This window comes from Carex rostrata, chromosome 33 (genome assembly GCF_964058835.1).
Source record: "Carex rostrata chromosome 33, lpCarRost1.2, whole genome shotgun sequence".
Lineage (NCBI taxonomy): Eukaryota > Viridiplantae > Streptophyta > Magnoliopsida > Poales > Cyperaceae > Carex > Carex rostrata.
Window position 1 is genome coordinate 1,999,933 of NC_135950.1, and position 19,390 is coordinate 2,019,322.

General features: G+C 34.0%; 3 protein-coding genes and 1 pseudogene across 3 annotated transcripts; 2 read left to right on the plus strand and 2 right to left on the minus strand.

The window, feature by feature from the left end:
* On the plus strand, nucleotides 1-3,675 carry LOC144548285 (putative disease resistance protein RGA4). The gene has a single exon (XM_078296970.1). The coding sequence runs from the start codon at nucleotides 1-3 to the stop codon at nucleotides 3,673-3,675; it is 3,675 nt and encodes a 1,224-aa protein (XP_078153096.1).
* Nucleotides 3,676-5,581: 1,906 nt separating this feature from the next.
* Nucleotides 5,582-7,012, plus strand: LOC144548538 (short-chain dehydrogenase/reductase 1-like). The gene is made up of 5 exons (XM_078297239.1): nucleotides 5,582-5,656; nucleotides 5,755-6,004; nucleotides 6,083-6,136; nucleotides 6,247-6,430; nucleotides 6,534-7,012. Exons 4-5 carry the CDS (start codon nucleotides 6,323-6,325, stop codon nucleotides 6,915-6,917), a joined length of 492 nt encoding a protein of 163 aa, XP_078153365.1. The 5' UTR covers nucleotides 5,582-5,656; nucleotides 5,755-6,004; nucleotides 6,083-6,136; nucleotides 6,247-6,322; the 3' UTR covers nucleotides 6,918-7,012.
* Nucleotides 7,013-7,820: 808 nt separating this feature from the next.
* On the minus strand, nucleotides 7,821-10,921 carry LOC144548532 (uncharacterized). Its single transcript, XM_078297232.1, has 2 exons — nucleotides 10,666-10,921; nucleotides 7,821-9,900 (listed from the first exon to the last, which is right to left on the minus strand). The coding sequence occupies exon 2, from the start codon at nucleotides 9,693-9,695 to the stop codon at nucleotides 7,980-7,982; it is 1,716 nt and encodes a 571-aa protein (XP_078153358.1). The 5' UTR covers nucleotides 9,696-9,900; nucleotides 10,666-10,921; the 3' UTR covers nucleotides 7,821-7,979.
* A 5,453-nt stretch (nucleotides 10,922-16,374) lies between these two features.
* Nucleotides 16,375-16,578, minus strand: LOC144548682 (uncharacterized; annotated as a pseudogene).
* Between the last annotated feature and the right edge of the window lie 2,812 nt (nucleotides 16,579-19,390).

Below are 19,390 nucleotides of genomic sequence, written 5' to 3' on the forward strand. Positions count from 1 at the left end.
ATGACAGGAGTTGAGTTGATTATTGGAGGGAGGTTTGCATCTGCCGTCATTGGCAAGCTGGTAAATCTAGGGTGCTCCTACCTCGGTGACAACTATGATCTGCATTCTGGGACCAAAAAGATGCTCACAAACTTGGCGATTCAACTTCCCCATATCCAAAGCGTCATTGAAGCAGCCGAGAAGCAGCAAATTACCAACAACAGGGGTCTCGCGACATGGCTAGAGCAGCTCAAAGATGCTGCGTATGAGGCAGAAGATGTTATGGATGACTTTGAAGCAAAAAGAATTCGTAAGATCATCAAGGGAAAGGGAAAGATTAGTGAAATTGCCTCGTCATCTGCTAAGATGATTAAAACTCTGTTTTCTTCTGATATAGAATTGAAGAAGTTGGAATCTGTTGTGGATAAGCTTGATAAGCTGTGCATGGGGGATTTCATTAATACTTTACAATCAACTCATGGTGATAAAGGGAAAGAACATTTGGACAATCCTGGTAGCGATAGTGAAACAAGCTCCTGCTTAGTCCCTGGTGTAACCATATTTGGCCGGGATGAAGAAATCAAGTTAATTTTGGACATGATATTAAACGTAGTATATGGAGATTTTTACCAACAGGCTTTAGATGATCCTGATTTACAACAGGGAGAAGGAGAAGAGAGCAGCAGCCTCTCTGATAAAATATTTAGGACTTGTTTAAGCTGGGGTATACCGGGGAAACTAATATTTATTCGGACAGTTAAAAAGGGTGATGCACCAGAACAAAGTAAAAAAAGTTTGTTAGGCTTGAGGGAATCTGGGAAATCAATGCTTAGTGACACAATTAAAAAGGATGATAATATTCTAACAGCGATTACTACTATGACACAATCTGATTCTATCAGCAACCATAAACTAGCAGTTATACCCATTGTTGGTCTAGGTGGTGTTGGGAAAACTACTGTTGCTAAAAAGATCTACAACGATGGGAGAGTGGAAGAGCATTTTACTTTAAGAGCCTGGGTCTATGTCTCAGAAAATTATGATGCTAAAAAAATTATGCAAGAGATGTTATGTTCTTTTGAAAGTCATACCTATATTGATCCAATGATGAGTTTGGAAAATGCTGGAAATAAGCTTAAAAATATTATTTCAAATTGCAGATTCTTACTTATCTTAGATAATATGAATGACAGGATGAAGCGCATATGGAGTAGGCTAGAGGAAGTGTTACTTTATGGAGTTCCAGGAAGTGTTGTTGTTGTAACCACCCAGAGCAAAAGTATTGCAAACACAATAGGAACTCTGCCTGAAGTTACACTGGATGTTTTGAAACCAGATTTATTCTGGGAACTTTTTCAGTATTACGCATTTGGCGGTTTGGGGAATCATCCAACTTTACTTCCGTCAAAACACGATGAATTGAAATTGAAAAAGGTTGGTAAACATATAGCTGAAAAGTTGCATGGGTTGCCTCTAGCAGGCAAGGTTATTGGGACCTTGTTGAGTACCAGGTTAGAAAGAGAATTCTGGGAAGATATTCGTGGAAGTGATTGGTGGAACATTGAAGATGTCCGCGAGAACATCCTTCCATCTATTGTTGTTGGCTATAATTATTTGGATCCTGAGCTAAAACAATGCTTTGTATTTTGTTCCATATTTCCAAAGCACTATGTATTTGAAAGGGAAACATTGGTTCAGATGTGGATTGCACATGGCTTTATTCAACCCGGTAAAGAAGAGACAAACAGGCTAGAGAAAGGAGAAATTAGATTAGAAGATATAGGAAGGAAGTGGTTTGATAAACTCGTTAACAGATCCTTCTTCCAGCCAACATTAAGTGATGGCAAGTACATCATGCATGATGTGGTGCATGACCTAGCTATTATTGTTTCCTCTAATGAATTTTGTTTCGTGAAAAGCCATGATAAACATCTGCCATATTTAGCCCGCCACATGGGCATAGATTGTGATAATTTAGAGGTGGAGTGGAAATGCAATGAAAGTACAAGACTGCGAACTGTGATTTTGTTTGGTAATTGGACAAACTGCAGTGCCGAATTCATTAGCAATATCGTTTCCAAATACAATGGTCTACGTTTGTTGGACTTATCTTACATTATGCTTGAAAGAAACGAACCCATTAATGCTGCTTGTCAACTATCGCATCTCCGATTTGTGGATCTCTCCTTCACTGGTATTAAGTCGATTCCTGATGAATTTTGTGCCTTATGCCATCTTGAGGTGCTAGATATGCGAGGCTGTTACTTAAAAAAGCTACCTAAAGGAATGAATCAACTTATAAACTTGCGGCATTTATATGCAACCTCTCATGCTATTTCTCTAATATCCGGTATAGGGAAACTAACCAAGCTCCAAGAGCTTGAGAAATTCCATATAGGAGAGCGTGAGGGGTATAGGATCAGTGAGTTGATGGACATGAATGAAATCAGTGGACACCTTCTTCTAAGTAATCTCAACAATGTACCCAGTAAAGAAGAAGCAGCTAAATCCCAATTAGACAAGAAAATGTTCCTCAAAAGTTTAGAGTTGGAATATAATACCTATGGAAGTAGACAGGTGACAATCGAGATTCTTGATGCCCTAAAGCCAGCCTGCAGTTTAGAAATTCTAAAAGTGACGGGATGTGGATCCGAACCTTTTCCAGGTTGGGTGTTCTCACCTGATAATGGTTTTTGCAATTTAAAGGTTATCCATGTAAATTACTTACGGTTAAGCAGCCTTCCTGCTTTTGGGGAGCTTGCTTCCCTCGAAATTCTCAGCTTTGATGATTTACCATTAATTGAGAAGGTTGGTAGTGAATTATATGGCAGCTCCGATGTGGTATTTCCATCTTTGAAGGAGTTGAAATTCTCTAGAATGTCATCATGGAGAGACTGGTCAGTTGCAGAGGCTGGAGAGACTATATTTCCATGCCTCATGAAGCTAGTATTATCAGAGTGTCATCTCCTTTGTAATATTGAAACAGTATTGAAAGGGATGCCTAACCTTGCTCACTTGAGCATAACTCAAATCTGCGACTCTTTGACTATATATTGTACTCCCTTAAAGTTTCTTGAGGTTATGGAACTCACGAATATTAAACAACTTCAATTTGTTGAAGGGTTAGCATACCTTGTTTGCCTCAGAAAGTTAGTAATAGCAGGTTTTGAGAAAATCAAGCAGACCTATGACAAACCTGGCTTTGGTACATACGAGATTTCTCCAAGAGAAATTGACTACCAATGTCTGGATTCTCTAACTTATCTGCACCTACACCACGGCTACCCAAGTACTCAGAGCCTCCCAAGAGTAGGAAGACTATCATCACTGCGTTCACTTGTGATAGAAAACTCCTATGCAGTAGAATATACTAGAGATGAAGAAAGTTGGTTCAAACAATTAATATCCCTAGAAAAACTTGAGTTCCGTAAGTGTTTCAGGCTGCAAGGGCTTCCTTCCCAATTACATTTGCTCACTTCCTTGAAGAAATTACAAATTAATTATTGCAATCGGATTGTTTCGTTACCGGAATATGGTTTACCACAAAATCTTGCAGAACTGTACATCGAGAATTGCCCAGATCTAATACACCGATGCCAACCCAATCAAGGGGATGATTGGCATAAGATTTCTCATATTCCATTTGTTCACTTCAAGTTACCAGATCCCCATATCTCATCTATATCACCTCGCTAGTCACTTCTGAATCACCTCGCTAGCGTCACTTCTAACTTTCAAAGGTGTGTTGTACTTGTATCTTTCATCTAGCTCCTTTTATTTTACTTTCTTAATTATATATGTGATTTTGAATCTTATGGAGAATTTATATTTTGATCTGCATTAGGCATATATAAAATCTGAAATAAATCATAATTTTGCTTCTCTTTAATTCACAATTGGATTTCATGCCCTTCTATACAGAGATTCCAAGATCTGATCAAACGTTATGATTTTATCCCTTGTTTGCACGTACCGCTGGGAAGATTTTGAAAAGCAAAAGGAAACTACGGATTAGAGTAAAGTAAATTGCAGCTCGCAATATATACATCTGCGTTCTCCAGGTACGTCAATCTCGCTTTAGGGCACTAGCTTTTAAATTAGTCAAAAACGATTTCTTGAATTGTTTCTAAAGATGGCTCAAGATGGCTCATGAGGTAGATAGTCTGTTGTCACAAAAAGCAAGCTAGGCATGTATTTTCAGTTTCTTTAGTAATATCACGAATTGTTTTTTGCATCAAAAATTTAATAAATTCACATCAAACAAATTATTAATTTAATCTAAGTTTTTAGTTGAACAACCAAAGTTTGTATACCAAATACTGGCAGCTACAAATAAACAATTTTAATAAATTAAACGAAAAAAAAACATTACAACAACTACTGACATTTAAATATTTGAATATATAGAATCTTTGTATAATTTATGACTTTGGTGACTTTAAATAATTTATATTACTATGTCGTTATTTTGTGGCAAATGATGAGAAACAAGATCTTGGCCTAATCTCAACTCACGAAGAGATTTATTCCAAGTTATACTTGAAAAATAAATTAGTGACTAACTTTATATGAGCCAATTATTTAATTCTTAAAGGCAGATAAGATGTTAGCATAAAAAATAATAATTCAAGATTACTGATGATAATAATGTCAAAGTTATCATATATCTTAAACCGTTTGCATAACAAAGTCCATTTTTTGCTTTAAAATGAAAGAGTTCATATTCAACAATCATTTAGATCTAATATTATATTAAATAGTGAAAACATTTGGAGGCTCTAAAAAAATATGAAAAAGAAAAAAATTGTTGAGTACATTTAATTTAATTTTCACCGAAATTCGAATTATTTCAATATATTTTGTCATAAAATCTTAAGTGTGGGAGAGAGCATGGTTCTAAAGTGCAAACTCTGATCTTAGATGCATGGTTAGAGGGGGTCCTATGCACGCGACGAGAGAGTTGCTGGCCTTGACGTCAGATCGATGAATGCTTGCGAGAGGGTTCAATTCATAAGAAGTACGGGTAGGTTATCGACCCAGATCCAAATCTGGAAGTGCAGACCGGATCAGGCAATGAGTCGTCGATCAAGATATTCGCGGATCTGACACGATCATCCGGATTTGACAGAAAAATGCAATTAAGAATAGTCTTATTTTATTTTATCTTGTTGTAAACTTGTAATATAATTAAATAGATGTTTAAACTTTGATGTAAATATTTTTTTGTCATCTTACCCTGAAAAAAAAAATAATACACACTTACTTGACATGTTGTGGAATTAAGTACCTAAAATTAATTTTATATGGATATGAATATAAAATTCCATCCAATCAACACAGTATCCATTGCGAACTTATTTTGATCAACACATCGTACCGCTAAGCAGTGACGCAATCTGAATTTTCTCCGTAGAAATTCGAAGCGCGCAGTTGAATTTCTAGTCCTGCTAGGAGTTCTTTTTTATTAATTCTGTAGACTTTTTTTTATTTCGAGACTTTAGATCTTCCGTGTCCTTGTGATGAAAATCTGCTAAACCCTTTCTCTCTCAAACTCACATAAATCTATAAATCCCATAATAGATGGACACAAATAACATATTCAAAGTTTTATACTTGAGAGCAAGAATTTCTTTGTCATTCAATCCTCAACGGCGCCTAAAATGGAACCAAACAACAAGTACAAGATTTTTATTTAATTTCTACATATCTGTCTCTCTAAGAAAAAAATATTTCTATGTACGTAGTTGCTTCATGATATTATTTTATTTATTTCAGGATTGCTTTGGTAACAGGCGGAAACAAAGGCATTGGATTGGAAATTAATATGCAAAAAACTGGCTTTCAATGGAGTAGATGTTATTCTAACAGTAAGAGATGAGAAGAGAGGTAAGGAGGCAATAGAGGAGGTTACTAGAGATTATGGTCTAACAAATATAATCTTTCATCAGCTGGATGTTACTGATCGTTCTAGCATGAATCTTTAGCTGGTTTTGTCAAAAACCAGTTTGGAAAATTAGTTATTCTGGTATACAATGTTGTGCATTTAAATATATAATATGCACAAATTAAATACTGTGCATTTACTAACAAACTATGTTTACAGGTGAACAATGCAGTGGTTGGAGGATTTGAGGTCACAAAGGCAATTGACGAAAAGGTACATTCATTAATATATAACAGATATGGTAATGGGAATTCGTTTTTTTTTTTTTAAATTAGGTTGCTTTTACTGGTATATGGATGTTAATTTTAATGATTTTTGTACAGCTTCCGCAACAAGAAAGGGCTGCAATTTTCCTAAATAACATGATAGAGCTACGAAAAAGCTGGTGATTGCTTTAATATGAGCTATTATGGAGTCAAGAACATGATGGAAGTGTTTTTACCACTTGTACAATTATCCAATTTTGGAAGAATAGTGAATGTCTCATCGAGCCACGCACGACTACAGGTAAATTTTTCAAATTACTCTAGAAAACCTGTAAATGTATGAATTAATTTCTTATACACCTACTATTTTGAGTTTTTTTTTTTTTCTTTTTTTCTTTTTCCAGTATGTGAACAATGACAAGATCAGGAATGAACTTGTCGATATTGATGAACTAATTGTGGAGAGGATCGATGATATTGCAAAATCTTTTCTAAAATCTGTTGAAGACAATACATTTGGATTGGAGGAAAATAGATGGATGCCAGGTAATAAATTATACCGCGTGTCGAAGATTTTAATGAATGCCTACACAAGAGTTGTTGCAAAAAGTTATCCCAGTGTAACCATTAATTGTGTGCATCGAGGCTTTGTCAACACTGACTTCAGTTTAAACACCGGGGCTCTAACTGTGAGCGAAGGTGCTGAAGGCCCGAAGATGGTTGCTCTGGCTGAAGGAGAGCAACACACTGGCCAGTTCTATGATCGAACTCAGATCTCCACCTTTTAGCTAATTTTATTAAGTAGAAATTTATAGTTTTGTCCTTTATATTTTGTAATTTTCACAGGAACATATACTTTTTAGACCCATTATAAAATAAAATTACTACTTTATATATCTTATTCAACCTCCCAATCTCAATTTTCTAGTTCTGTCTGTGCTAGTTATGTTTGAAGCTTTTGTTTAATATTCATCTAGAATTGGAAAGCATTTGTTTCCCCCCTTTAAGAATTTATTGCATATAAACATAGACAAGTTTAGATTTTCTGAGTATAATTGACTACAATATATAAGTTGTTTAATGCATACTTGAGTATTATGTAAACCAAGTCACATTTAGCTATATCACTTGATCCATTCCTAATAGGTATTAGAAAACCATGATCGTTATTTGAACCATATGATTTCAATCAAAGAGTACAGATTAAATAACTGCAATCAAAACATAAGTCAGAAGTTCAGAACTAACAAAAACATTTATAATTCAGCCTCAATTTAGGAGGCTTAACATTGGTACCCAAGATAGAGGCGAAGTATGAAGGACAAAAGCTTAATTTGGTTTCCAATGATATTTCAATTTTGTGGACAATCATTTCTCCAATTCAATAGTCTCCCAGTTTTCTCGAATGGATATTAATTGCTAAAACCTTTGTGAAATTGAGGAAGATTTGCATGGTACAAAATTTGAAATTTAGAATTCAAATGTTAGTGCAAGTTGGCTCTCCAAACACCAGCTTTTATACGGCTTAAGATTAAGGGCCAGTAGTGGAGTAGCTGCCAGATACTGGTACATTAATTGTACCTGGTAAGTGCTTGATCAGTAAATTGGATGCAGCACGACTGCAAGTGAAAAACAATGAAATCACACAAAAAAAATGCAGAATGAGCAAATAAAACATTAAAAAATTATAACAGAAAAAAACAATGAGAAAAAAAAAAATTCATCCAGAATAAGATAAATATTCATAAAGACAGTACAAAAACTTCAGTTAATGGCGCAACAAGCTGCCCAAAGCATAATAATTGATTATCTACATTAAAAAAAAGCCATCTTCAACCCGATTTGGCACATCAATCATTTGTTTTACCACTTGTCTGTTCCATGAGATCTCTCGCATCATCATCTCTTCCCATTTTCAAAAGCAGTTCTAATACTGGTGCAGAGGCAGCTAAATCGTGTTTCACCCCTTCTCGCTTCATTCTATTCAGCAAACACATAGCCTCGTTAACTTTTCTGTTCTTAGCATATGCTTTGACCAAGGAAGTGTAAGTCGAGAGATCTGGGGTTACATGATTGAGATGCATTCTATCTAGCATATTCATCACATCATCAACATTGCCATCATCTACATAGCTCAGAAGTAAAAATCGATATGGCATAACACCTGGTTTTATACCTCCCCTTACCATTAAGTCAAGTAACTTTTCAGCTTCCTTGACTTGCCCTTGTTTGCACAAAGAATCCATCATTGATCCAAATGTAACCTCATTGGGCAAAATGCCATGATCAATCATATCCTTCAAAACTCTAATCGACTCTTTCCAGCAGCCTAGCTTAGAATAACCATTTATAACAATATTATATGTGATAAGACTCGGTGTGACACCTATATCAAGCATATGATACAGTACTTTCTCTGCTCTGTCAGGTTCTCCCCTCTTGCAAAGAGAATCCATAATTATATTGCATGTCACGGTGTTAGGCAATATTCCTTTTGAAACCATCTCATTTAGTAACTCCTTTGCCTTTTTTAGTCTGTTCATCTTGCATAGCCTATCTATAAGAGTACTATAGGTAAAAACATTAGGATCCTTACCTCTAGAAATCATAATACAAATCAAATCTTCTGCCTTTTCCGTTGCCCCCTCCTTACATAGTGTATCTATGATGGTATTATAAGTCACAACATTGGGATCATGCCCTTTAGAAACCATGGACTGAAGCAATTCCACAGCTTTGTCGAATAGCCCTTTCTTGCACAACCCATTTACAAGAGTAGTATAGGTCACAACATTCGGTTTAAGCCCTTGAGAAACCATGTAGCGCAACAGTTCCTGTGCCTTCTCAGTTTCTCCTTCCTTGCACAGGCCATTAATCAGTGAGTTGTACGTGACAACATCTGGCACAATACCCTCCGAAAGCATTCGCTCAAACAAACTAAATGCTTTACTAATTGTGCCTTCTTTACAAAGGCCGTCAATCAAAGAGCTATATGTGACTACATTAGGCACAATACCAACTGAAAGCATTCGCTCAAACAAACTAAATGCTTTACTAACTGTGCCTTCTTTACAAAGGCCATCAATAACAGTGCTGTAAGAGATCACATTAGGTGTGCAGCCCAGCTTTGGCATTTTGTAGAGCAACATGGCAATGGCCTCACTAATCCTATTCTCATAACAGAGGCCCTTGAGTATAGGAGTGAAGATGAAAGCATCAGCTCTCTGGCCCACCCTTATGAACCTTCCAAACAAAATCAATCCATGTCCCAGTTGATTCATACGGATACAGTAGCCGATCAAGACACTATAGGTGCAAACATTGGGTGAGGGTGAGACCCGTTTAGATTGGGTCCAGCGGTTAAAGAGTGAAAAGACAGTTGCATAATGGTTGTCGGAGTTCTTCATATGAGTTAAGGCTGAAAAGAGTTGGGTAAAGGAATAGATGGATGGTGCCGGGTTCTTAGCAGCCAGCAAGCGATCAAAGAATTGAAGAGCATCTTTAATAGTAAGGGTGCCCGACCGACAACGTTCCTTTACAACTAGTTCTAACTGGCGGATCCCCATGGCCGTGTGTTGAAAATTGTCACAAGTTCCACTTGTAGAATCGGTGGTAGCCTCAACACTGCTTCTAGAATATGGGCTGATACACCCGTTTGTTTGACTTGTTTGGATAAAAATCCACTTGGAGAACACAGCCTTCACAGTTCAAGGAGATAGGTCGGCTGCAAGGGACTTACTGAATGAGTGCTATAATTAATCAATGGATCACCTACATAATAAAAAATGAAAGAATGGTGAATAGATTTTGCATAAAGTGGTAAAGTATTGCAGGTCAGTACAATAGGTACCACACTAAGTACTGTACTAGTTAGGCTTCAGTATTTGGGAGCTAGCAATCCTTACAGTACAATGTAAATAGTTTAACACAATTAGTAACAGAATCTTGCAATCACAATTTCATTCAGATCAGCTACAGTTGGTACTACCATATGTCCTTTTTGTGCTATACATTTTTGCATCTTTTTTTTTTTATTTGTGCTTACGCAGGTATAGCAAAGGGCAGCTGTATAATCAAATTAAGCTCTTCCAGAAGGGCTATTTCGCCATTTACCAGCCAGGGATATGGTCAATGAGTGATCTAAGGAATCAAGAAGAAATAAGAGGCTGCAAAACCTTCTAAATTAATATATCATGTTAAATAGTTGGTTGTACAAGTATACATTGACCAATTTTCGCTCCAACCCAACTTTTTAATACATTGTAGATGATGATGCTTAATTACCAGATTTATAGTGTTCATAACTGTAGTCAATTGGTTTTATGCTGTGTACGGTACCCAAGCATCTATTTCACAGAAACAGCAAAGGATATATTCCATGAAAATATTTGACAAATTGAATTCCAGACTGTAACATTTCTGGACATTTTTCCAAGCAACTTGAATGCACAGTCACCACGATCTACCAAGGTGCTAAATTTCTGACATAAATGCAAAACACCTAAAGAAGCTGGAACAGGAACACAGAGCTCTTACCACAGTTAAAGAGAGCCTAGTCTGTCTTGTTTCATCTGGAAGAGGAGGTAGAGCGGTTCATTAGGTAACAAGTATGACGGGTGGTGCTTTGAGCGACAATTCTTCTAAGAAGCATTTTGACAAACAGTTGAAGTGTAGGAGAGAGTTGAGAGAGGAGGTGAGCTGAGAGTAGAGAGGAGGAAGACAGAAGTTGCGTTGGAAGAAGAGAATGAGGCGGCTGTGGTGGCGCTGGGAGTAATTTAGTTCAGTTGGGGAGAAAAAGGGTAGTGCTTTCGTCCGATCAATATTGGTCGGTGGGATTTAAAAGGGGCGGAGATGCGAGAAAATCTTTGTTTAATTGGCGTCACTAGCAAGTCTAGCAAGAGGCGCCTTCGTCCGATCAATTTTGCACTTTTGACTCGTAGGCTGGAGCCATAATTGTTTTTCGTTTGTTTGCTGCTTACTATTTGTGTACTTTTGTCGAACATTTTTTTTGCCTAAAGTTCTTAATTTTTTTTGTTCAGCCAAGATTTTTAATGTTTTTTTTTAACTCAATTAGCCTTCTAAAATTATTAATTAAGACTTAACTTTGTAAGTTCTTACATTACTGCTTAAAATTACCGATTTTGATATTATGTTAATTATTAATTGACTAATTAAAATATTAATTTAAACCAATCTCAAAACATAAAGGAAATGGTTGTCAGGAAAAAACAATAAAACTTTGATTGAAGGATGGAAAATAATTGAGAGGTTTAATTATATAGAAGTTACAAAAACTTCATTTATCCAAATACAACAACTATTTGTCACCACAATTTTATTCATATTAATCAAACACAACTAATACTTTTCAGTTGGCGCTTAGTGAAAAGAGAATTGTTCAAAACACAAATAAGGCATTCTAGAACTAACCACGGACTAATACTTTTCAGTTGGCGCTTAGTGAAAAGAGAATTGTTCTAGTTACTCGGGCCATCATATCCGAGCGCGTCCCCCAAGTAGTTTAACAGAAAAACCTTCCAATATTGTCTAATTTCCATTTCCAACGCTAATATCCAAACATTTAAAGCTATGTTTATAACATTTTAAAATGTTACTCGCAAATATATAAATCTCTGTCTAAAAGCATTTCTAGATAATTTTAACTCTGAACTGCTTTTGTCATGAAGCCAAAAAAGAAAAAATTCTTTTCACCCACTATTTTTTATTTTTTTCTGATAATTATAATTTATTTTTCCGATGATCCATGATAAAATTTACCAATCTAAAAATACGAACATTTTCTATTCGATTTTATCTTTCAAATAAGATCCACGAAGAAATATTTTTGAGTAATTTTAAAGTAATTTGTTTTTTTTAAGTAAAACTCATGAACACTTTTAATTTTCAAGTTTTTAAATCTCAGTCTACAACCGTTAAAATTTTCAAAGCTTTGTACATGAGGTTTATATGCTTTGTAAATGCAGTGTTATTGTTGAGATTTATATGCTTTGAAGTGTTATTGTTGAGGTTTAAATTCTTTGTACATGAGGTTTATATATTTTATTCTAGAAATTTAAAGTGTTATTAATGAGGTTTATATGCTTGTACATGAGATTTATATGCTTGTAAACAGAGATTTAAATTATTTTCTAGCAAAATAAAAAAGCTGAAAGTCACAAAGATTTAAAGTGGTAAAAAAAAATTACGTCACAAATATAACTCGAAAGTTATTCTTCATGGATCTCATTTGAAAGAGAAAATCAGATAAAAAAACGTTTACATTTTTAGATTCGCAAAATTCATCACGGATCGTCAAGAAAATGAATGAGAATGATCAGAGAAAAAATAAAAAAAAGTGAGTAAAATGAATCTTTTCGTTTTTGGGTTGAAAACAAAAGTAGTTAGGAGTTAAAACTATACAGATTTAGAATTTTAATACTTGCAGATAGAGGTTTAAATGCTTGCGAGTAACATTGTAAAATGTTATCAACAGAGCTTTAAATGTTTGATATTAGTGCTGGAAATGAAAGTTAGATAATATTGAAAGTTTTTTTTGTTAAACTACTTGGGGGACGCACTTGGAGATTTTGTTTGGGATACAATTATCAGGCTCCAATATAATAATATATATGAGGAGGGCTAAAATGCCCATTGGTTCATGCCTCAATCGTATTCTAATGTTTTTATTTTTAATTTCAAAGTTCAAACAGACGATCCAAACTGCTCAACATGATATCCACGTTTAAATATGATTGGAAACCAAATTTTATATTTTTTGGAATTCTTTTACTTTTTTTCAAAGTAGGTACAAAATAATTATTTTTCAGAAAATTGTGAACCATCTAAAACAATGATTTTGTACCTATCTTAAAAAATAGTAAAAAAATTTCAAAAAATATAAATTTTGGTCTCCAATCATATTTTAACATGAATATTATGTTAAGCAGTTCAAATCTTTTATTTAGACTTTGAAATTGAAAATAAAGATGTTAATATATGATTGAGGCAAAATGAAGGTAGACATTTGAGCCCTCCTTTATTATTTATACAGGAAGTTTGCAAGTTGAAAGTATGTATCTTGAATGGACAAAAAAGATTAATTACAGTCGTTAGTTGACTAAGGGAAAAAGCAAATTAATTAGAGGGGAAAAAAGGGAAAAGCTTATCCAGAAAACACAGGAGATATCTGCTAATAGGAAGGTCTTTATGTAAAGTGGTTTGAGATTTTAATTTGAACAAAAGGAGGAAGTTTGAAATTAGGTGAAAATGGAGTGGATAATATCCGACCGATATTTGATACGTATTTAAAAACTAAATACGGATATTGAATATTTGAATATTGATATGTGCGAATTCGGATACAGATATAACTTTAAACTTTAGCTATTCATATTGAATAGTAAATATATACCATTATAATTATTTATAAGATCAATATTATGAATTTTGATATTTTTTTAATAATATTTATATTTTTTAATAAATAATAGTACTGAAAAGGGATATTTATCCGTATTCATCAAATATTGAATCTGTATTCGTATAAAAAAATACAGATATAATTTTACCACTATTTGATCCGCTTTCATCGCTAAATTTGAACAAAGAACAAAAGGAAGGGAGAAAGATGCATCAATCCAGTTAAAGGGAAACTTCTTATAGGAATAAACAAAAATGAGAAAAATTGAACAATATTTTGTGCACTTTTTATGTCCTTATTGAAATATTTATTAGCGGAAGAATTATTTTTTATCTTTATTTTAGTGGAAGGAGGATGTTGATTGCCCCTAGCTCCTAGTCACTGGGATAACTAGTTTAATTAATAAATTCGCATCAAACAAATATTAATTTAATCTAACTTTTTAGTTGAACAACCGAAGTTTGTATACCAAATAGAAATTATTCCAGGGGACATCTGTACAGCAACACAACCACACTATAAATTTAAAAAAAAAAAAATGGACACTACTATTGGAAACAACCAATTCTAAGAAATCACATCAACAAAATACACTATTAAAATTACCGACCAGTTACAAATTAACTATTTAACATTATAACAACTACTGACATTTTATTTTATTTACGGCGGGATATCCATTTGAATAAACAGACTTATTGTATAATTTATGACTTTGATGACTTTAAATATAATTAATATTGCTATATCGCTAATTTGTGGCAAAATGAGAAAAAAGAATTTGGCCTAATCTCAACTCAATAAGATATGAGTGAGGCTATGCTACTTTGCAATGTGCACATTGTTCCGTACATTAAATTTATATCTCTATTTTTAAAGTCCAAATAGTCAATCCGAATAGCTACATATTATTATCATATTTTTTTTTATTTGAATATTATGATCATATAAAAATATACTTGGAGATCGAATTTTATATTTTTTGAAACTTTTTTACTATTTTTTTTGGTAGGTAGAAAATCACTACTTTCGGATGGTCCAGAATTTTTTAAATCAGGCGATTTTCTAATTGTCTCAAAAAATAGTAAAAAAATTTCAACAAAAACATAAAATTTGATCTCCAAGTATACTTTCATATGATAATAATGTTGAGCGGTTTCAGATCGACTATTTAGACTTTAAAAATAAAGATATAAATACAATGTACCGAACGATCCGCGCATTGCAAAGTACCATAGCCTCACTCATAAGATATTTATTCGAAGTTATACTTGAAAAAAAAAGTTAGTGACTAATTTTTTATTTGAGCTAACTATTTAATTCTTAAAAGCAGATAAATCTTAACCGTTAGCATAACAAAAATAATTCATGATTACGGATGATAATAGGAAAGTTATCATATATCTGAACTGTTTGCATAGCAAAATCAATTTCTGCTATAAAATAAAAGAGATAAATTGTAACTGTTAACATAACAAAAAAAATTCAACATTATATCAGAGGTATCATATATCTTAAACCGTTTGCATAACAAAGTTGATTTTTTGTTTTTATTTATAATGAAAGAATTCATACTCAACACCCATTTAAATTAATATCATATTAAATAGTGAACACATATGAATGTTACAATTCTTCTTACTAATTAAATAATTTCAATTATAATCAAATCGCAAACCAAATCTATATTTTTGTATATATAACACAACAAAATTTAAAAACTTGAATTATATGAGTTATATAAATAATCTGAAGCTCCAGCAACTACTGTTTAGATTTTTGCAATTCGGTCATATTCACTGTCAGCTATGTTACTCGGATACTCCACATTTGGCGCCGTACCAATATCAGATATGGATATGTGTACGATACGGCCCCGATACGTATCCGATATGCCAATTGCCGTATCTGATGACGTGGCGTATCCTTAACACTCTGATACGGTCAATGATACCCACTGAAACGCACTGATATCTGTGGGCAGACGGACATAAACCTCAACCATTGTAGCAACTTAACTTTGTTATTGTTACATAGTAATTTATATAACTTACATAGAATACCTTATTGAAGATTTTTGATATTTAATTTATATAATACAAATATTGAATTAATAATATAATTAATATAATATATAGTAGGCGTATCGTATCCGAGATTTTTGAAAATTGCCGTATCACCGTATCTGTATCGTATTCGATACGATACCCGTACCCGCATCCATGCAACATAGACTGTCAGTCTTTCAATTTCTCCGTTTTTCTCAATCTGTAATTTCAAGCAGCAAGCATGCGGATAAGCACTTAAGCAATAAAAGGAAGATGTGTATAGAAACCCTAGAAACCATTATGTGCTTAGCTACGAGTATAGATGCAAGCCCTTCCGAAAAAACAATTAAAACTTACATTTCTTATGTGCTCAACTTGTGTTGAAATGCGTCGGTCGATTTCTTGCACAACTTAAAAAACTACTCTCTGTGTTTAAGAAAATAATATCAGTAAAATAACTGCACAGACAAAAATATTAAAAAAATAAAACAAACTAATAACAATCAAATGTCTACCTACAGGTGCCTTTATACAAATTATTAATTGAAGTTGAAACTAATAACAAATTTACATGTGGTATTTTTTTTAAGGTAATTAGTGGCTTTAAACATAGTGACAAACGAAAAATTCGGGTTCGGTTCAGCGGGTTCAAAAATTCGTGATTCGGATATAATTCGAGAATGATTCGGTACAATAAGAAAGCAAATAATTACCTTAAACCCTACGATTAGATCCGCTTTTTCAACCGCCACCGCACTCCGACGGCGACCAAATAATTTGATCAGCCGGCATAAATCTGCACGCCGATCGCTATGAGAAAGATGGTGATCAAAGTGAAATAGAGAACATCATGAACCAAGATCGATATCCCACTACTCTGCATGTTTCCAAATTCGATGATGCGACAGCAGCCTGGTAACTAGAAGAGCAGTCCTGGAATGAGCAGCACAAACAACACCACCGCTATCCCCAATCCGCCATCCAGCGGTGATGCTGTTTGTGCTGTTTGTGCTCCTCACTCCAGGACCGCTCTTCCAGTTTGTTCGTGATATTTAATTTTTCAAAAATAAAATAATTAATAGCAAAGCCGAAAGAGAGGGTTCGGTTTGGTTTAGTTGTTTTCGTTTGTTCTTAATTTGAGTGAGAGGAGTAAGAGAGGGATTTCATTTGGGGATTACATGTGGTATTTCACCTTTTTGATAAGTAGGAATTTGTTTACTGCATTTTATTTAATAAGTAGGAATTTGTTTACTGCATTTTATTTGATTTTCTCTAAAATTCAAATTATTTCAATACATTTTGCCTTTAAATCCAAACGAGAACGAAATTTTTTGAGTTCAATTATAATCATATCGCAAACCAAATCTTTATACATGTATATATAGCTCACCCAAAAAAAAAAAATTTGAATTACATGAGTTAAATAATAATCTCACAATTAATTTATGTTGTTCATTCAAATATTGTGCAAATAACACAATTTGTGCATGCTATATCATGTTTTTTATCCGTTTCATAGATTTGTGTTTACCGAGTTTTTCATTTTTTTTTCACAGCTCTATAAAGAAATGAAAATGATTCAACATTTTATAAATAGAAGCGTAAATTAAAGGCGGAACTCAGTTTATTAATATTGTCAAATCGAGATGCATTAATAATAGATTAACTTGTCAAATATTGATATTATTTTTGAATTAAATAAGAAGTTTTGAAAAAGAAATAATAGTATATTAATATATACTTCACATTTTAATTTTTAGCAGAACACATCAAATTGTACAAATATTTCACACAAGTCTCATTTCTACTACATCCAGTTGCATTGATAATAGAACACATCAAATTGGATTGACCCGTTTGCTTTATGATGTGATCTTCCAGGAATCCAGGGGCTCGCACACATCGAACCCAATTTATAGAATATAAAATAAAAGCTGGGACTCAGGACTTGGGAGGATGGGATAAATCATACATTTACTTGTAAAATAAAATAGTGGCTCAAAGCTCATTTCACAGATAATTAAACATCAATCAAATTCTTTAATAGAGTAACATGCAACAGAGCAGTTTATTCATAGAGTAGTGAAATGCCCAAAGTACATAAATTAATTATCTAATTTAAAACAAAAGCCATCTCAACTCGATTAAGCACTTAAATCATTAGTCTTACTAATTGTCTATTTGTCTAATTATGTTTTTGTCTACAATAATTGGTACAACAACTTTCATCATTGAACTAGGACATTTATAACTGCCTCTTATAAACTAAAAAGAAAAAGAAACAAAAAGAAGATCCTAGTTTGTAGAACCCAAAATTGATTTCTTCAACATTTCAGAATGCTTCATCCCCTTTGGTTTCACATCCACAAAATGTATAATGAACCTTTTCTCTGAACTTGCAAGTACGTAGCTCAAAGCAAACTTCCCTCCAGACCTTTTTGTTGCCCCCCGGGTATTTGTCACTAATCCTTTCTCGTCTGTTAGCCAACACACCATCCCAAACCTAAGTCTCGCTCTATCCATGTTATAGCACAAAAAGGTGGGGAGGTCAACAAGCAACTCAAGTGGATAATCTAATTTGTTTGTAAGATAATCTATCTTTTTAATTAAGATATCAGTTGATTGGTTCAACACTGCAGGTGCCATTTTTATCATCTTAACCACATCATGGTAATCTAAGCCAGAATTGACCGGACAGTCAAATCTCTCTTGTAACTTGTCACCTCTACCTCTAAACTTGGAAACCACTTTTGCCATCTCATCTGAGCACTCAGCGAAACCTAGTTTTATCAAAAACTCAGTTTTGGCCTTTAGAAAAAGTTGTTCATCTATATGCACAGGTTCATCAACGCTCCTTGTACAAGCCAAGCTGGTAAACTTTGTCGGGTTTGCCTTTATCAGGTCACTTAAGCTTTTTGGGGGCAAGCTCAGGTGGCGTAAAACAGAATCTGAACTCCTGCATGGAGAAGAGCCCAATATTTCGGGGTGGGCAGAAATAATACTAGCTATGTCACCAAGTTCCATCCCAATTTCAGTGAGGAAAATTACAAAATGTTCACAAAATGTTCACAAAGTTTCCAATTAGTATATGAGGGTTCTTCACAAATAAATTCAAGATCTCATCAGTTTTAAGACCAACCTTAATTAATATGGCCACAAGCAAGTATATGTTTTTTCCTGATTCGTGGAAAACAAATACTGGCATTTCCTTGATTAGAGTTGCTAATGCCTGTTTGTCAAAACCCAATCTGTCTAGAAAGGTTAACATTTCAGAAACTCGGCTCCAATTGTATTTGCTCCTGTCAGATAAACACTGGATTACCAATTCAAACTGAACTCCAAGGCTACTTAATTTCTCATATACCCGAAGAATATTCAAATTCACTTCCCCCATCAGAAGATTCGGGCAACAAGTGACCAATTTTACAATTGCTGCTCTACCAATGCCAAAATTTTCATAATTTTAGAGTTTAGATAATAACACCTCCCCATTGTATCTAAACACCTCTGCTGATTCTAGGTAGATTCTACCAATTTTAATTCTTGGTACCCCATAACTCCACAAAACATGGTAATTCTCTAGCAAGAGAGGATCATCAGATAAATATATTATGTTTTTTGGTAACAGGTGCTTGTATTTAGTAGGGTACAAACCGATGCTTTCTAAAAAGGGTTCAAATTCATTAATTGGAAGAAATCGAAGTAATATACTGATAGATTGATCAAAGCTTCTGTCCTCCTTTAATTTTGAAACTAGCTTTCCGAGAAACACTGGAGTGTTTTTACTGAGGTG

Coding starts and splice junctions, on each gene's coding strand:
- LOC144548285 (XM_078296970.1), top strand. CDS start 1: ATGACAGGAGTTGAGTTGATTATTGGAGGGAGGTTTGCATCTGCCGTC.
- LOC144548532 (XM_078297232.1), bottom strand. CDS start 9,695: ATGGGGATCCGCCAGTTAGAACTAGTTGTAAAGGAACGTTGTCGGTCG.
- LOC144548538 (XM_078297239.1), top strand. CDS start 6,323: ATGAGCTATTATGGAGTCAAGAACATGATGGAAGTGTTTTTACCACTT. Junction 6,431..6,533: donor CGAGCCACGCACGACTACAG/GTAAATTTTTCA, acceptor TTCTTTTTCCAG/TATGTGAACAATGACAAGAT.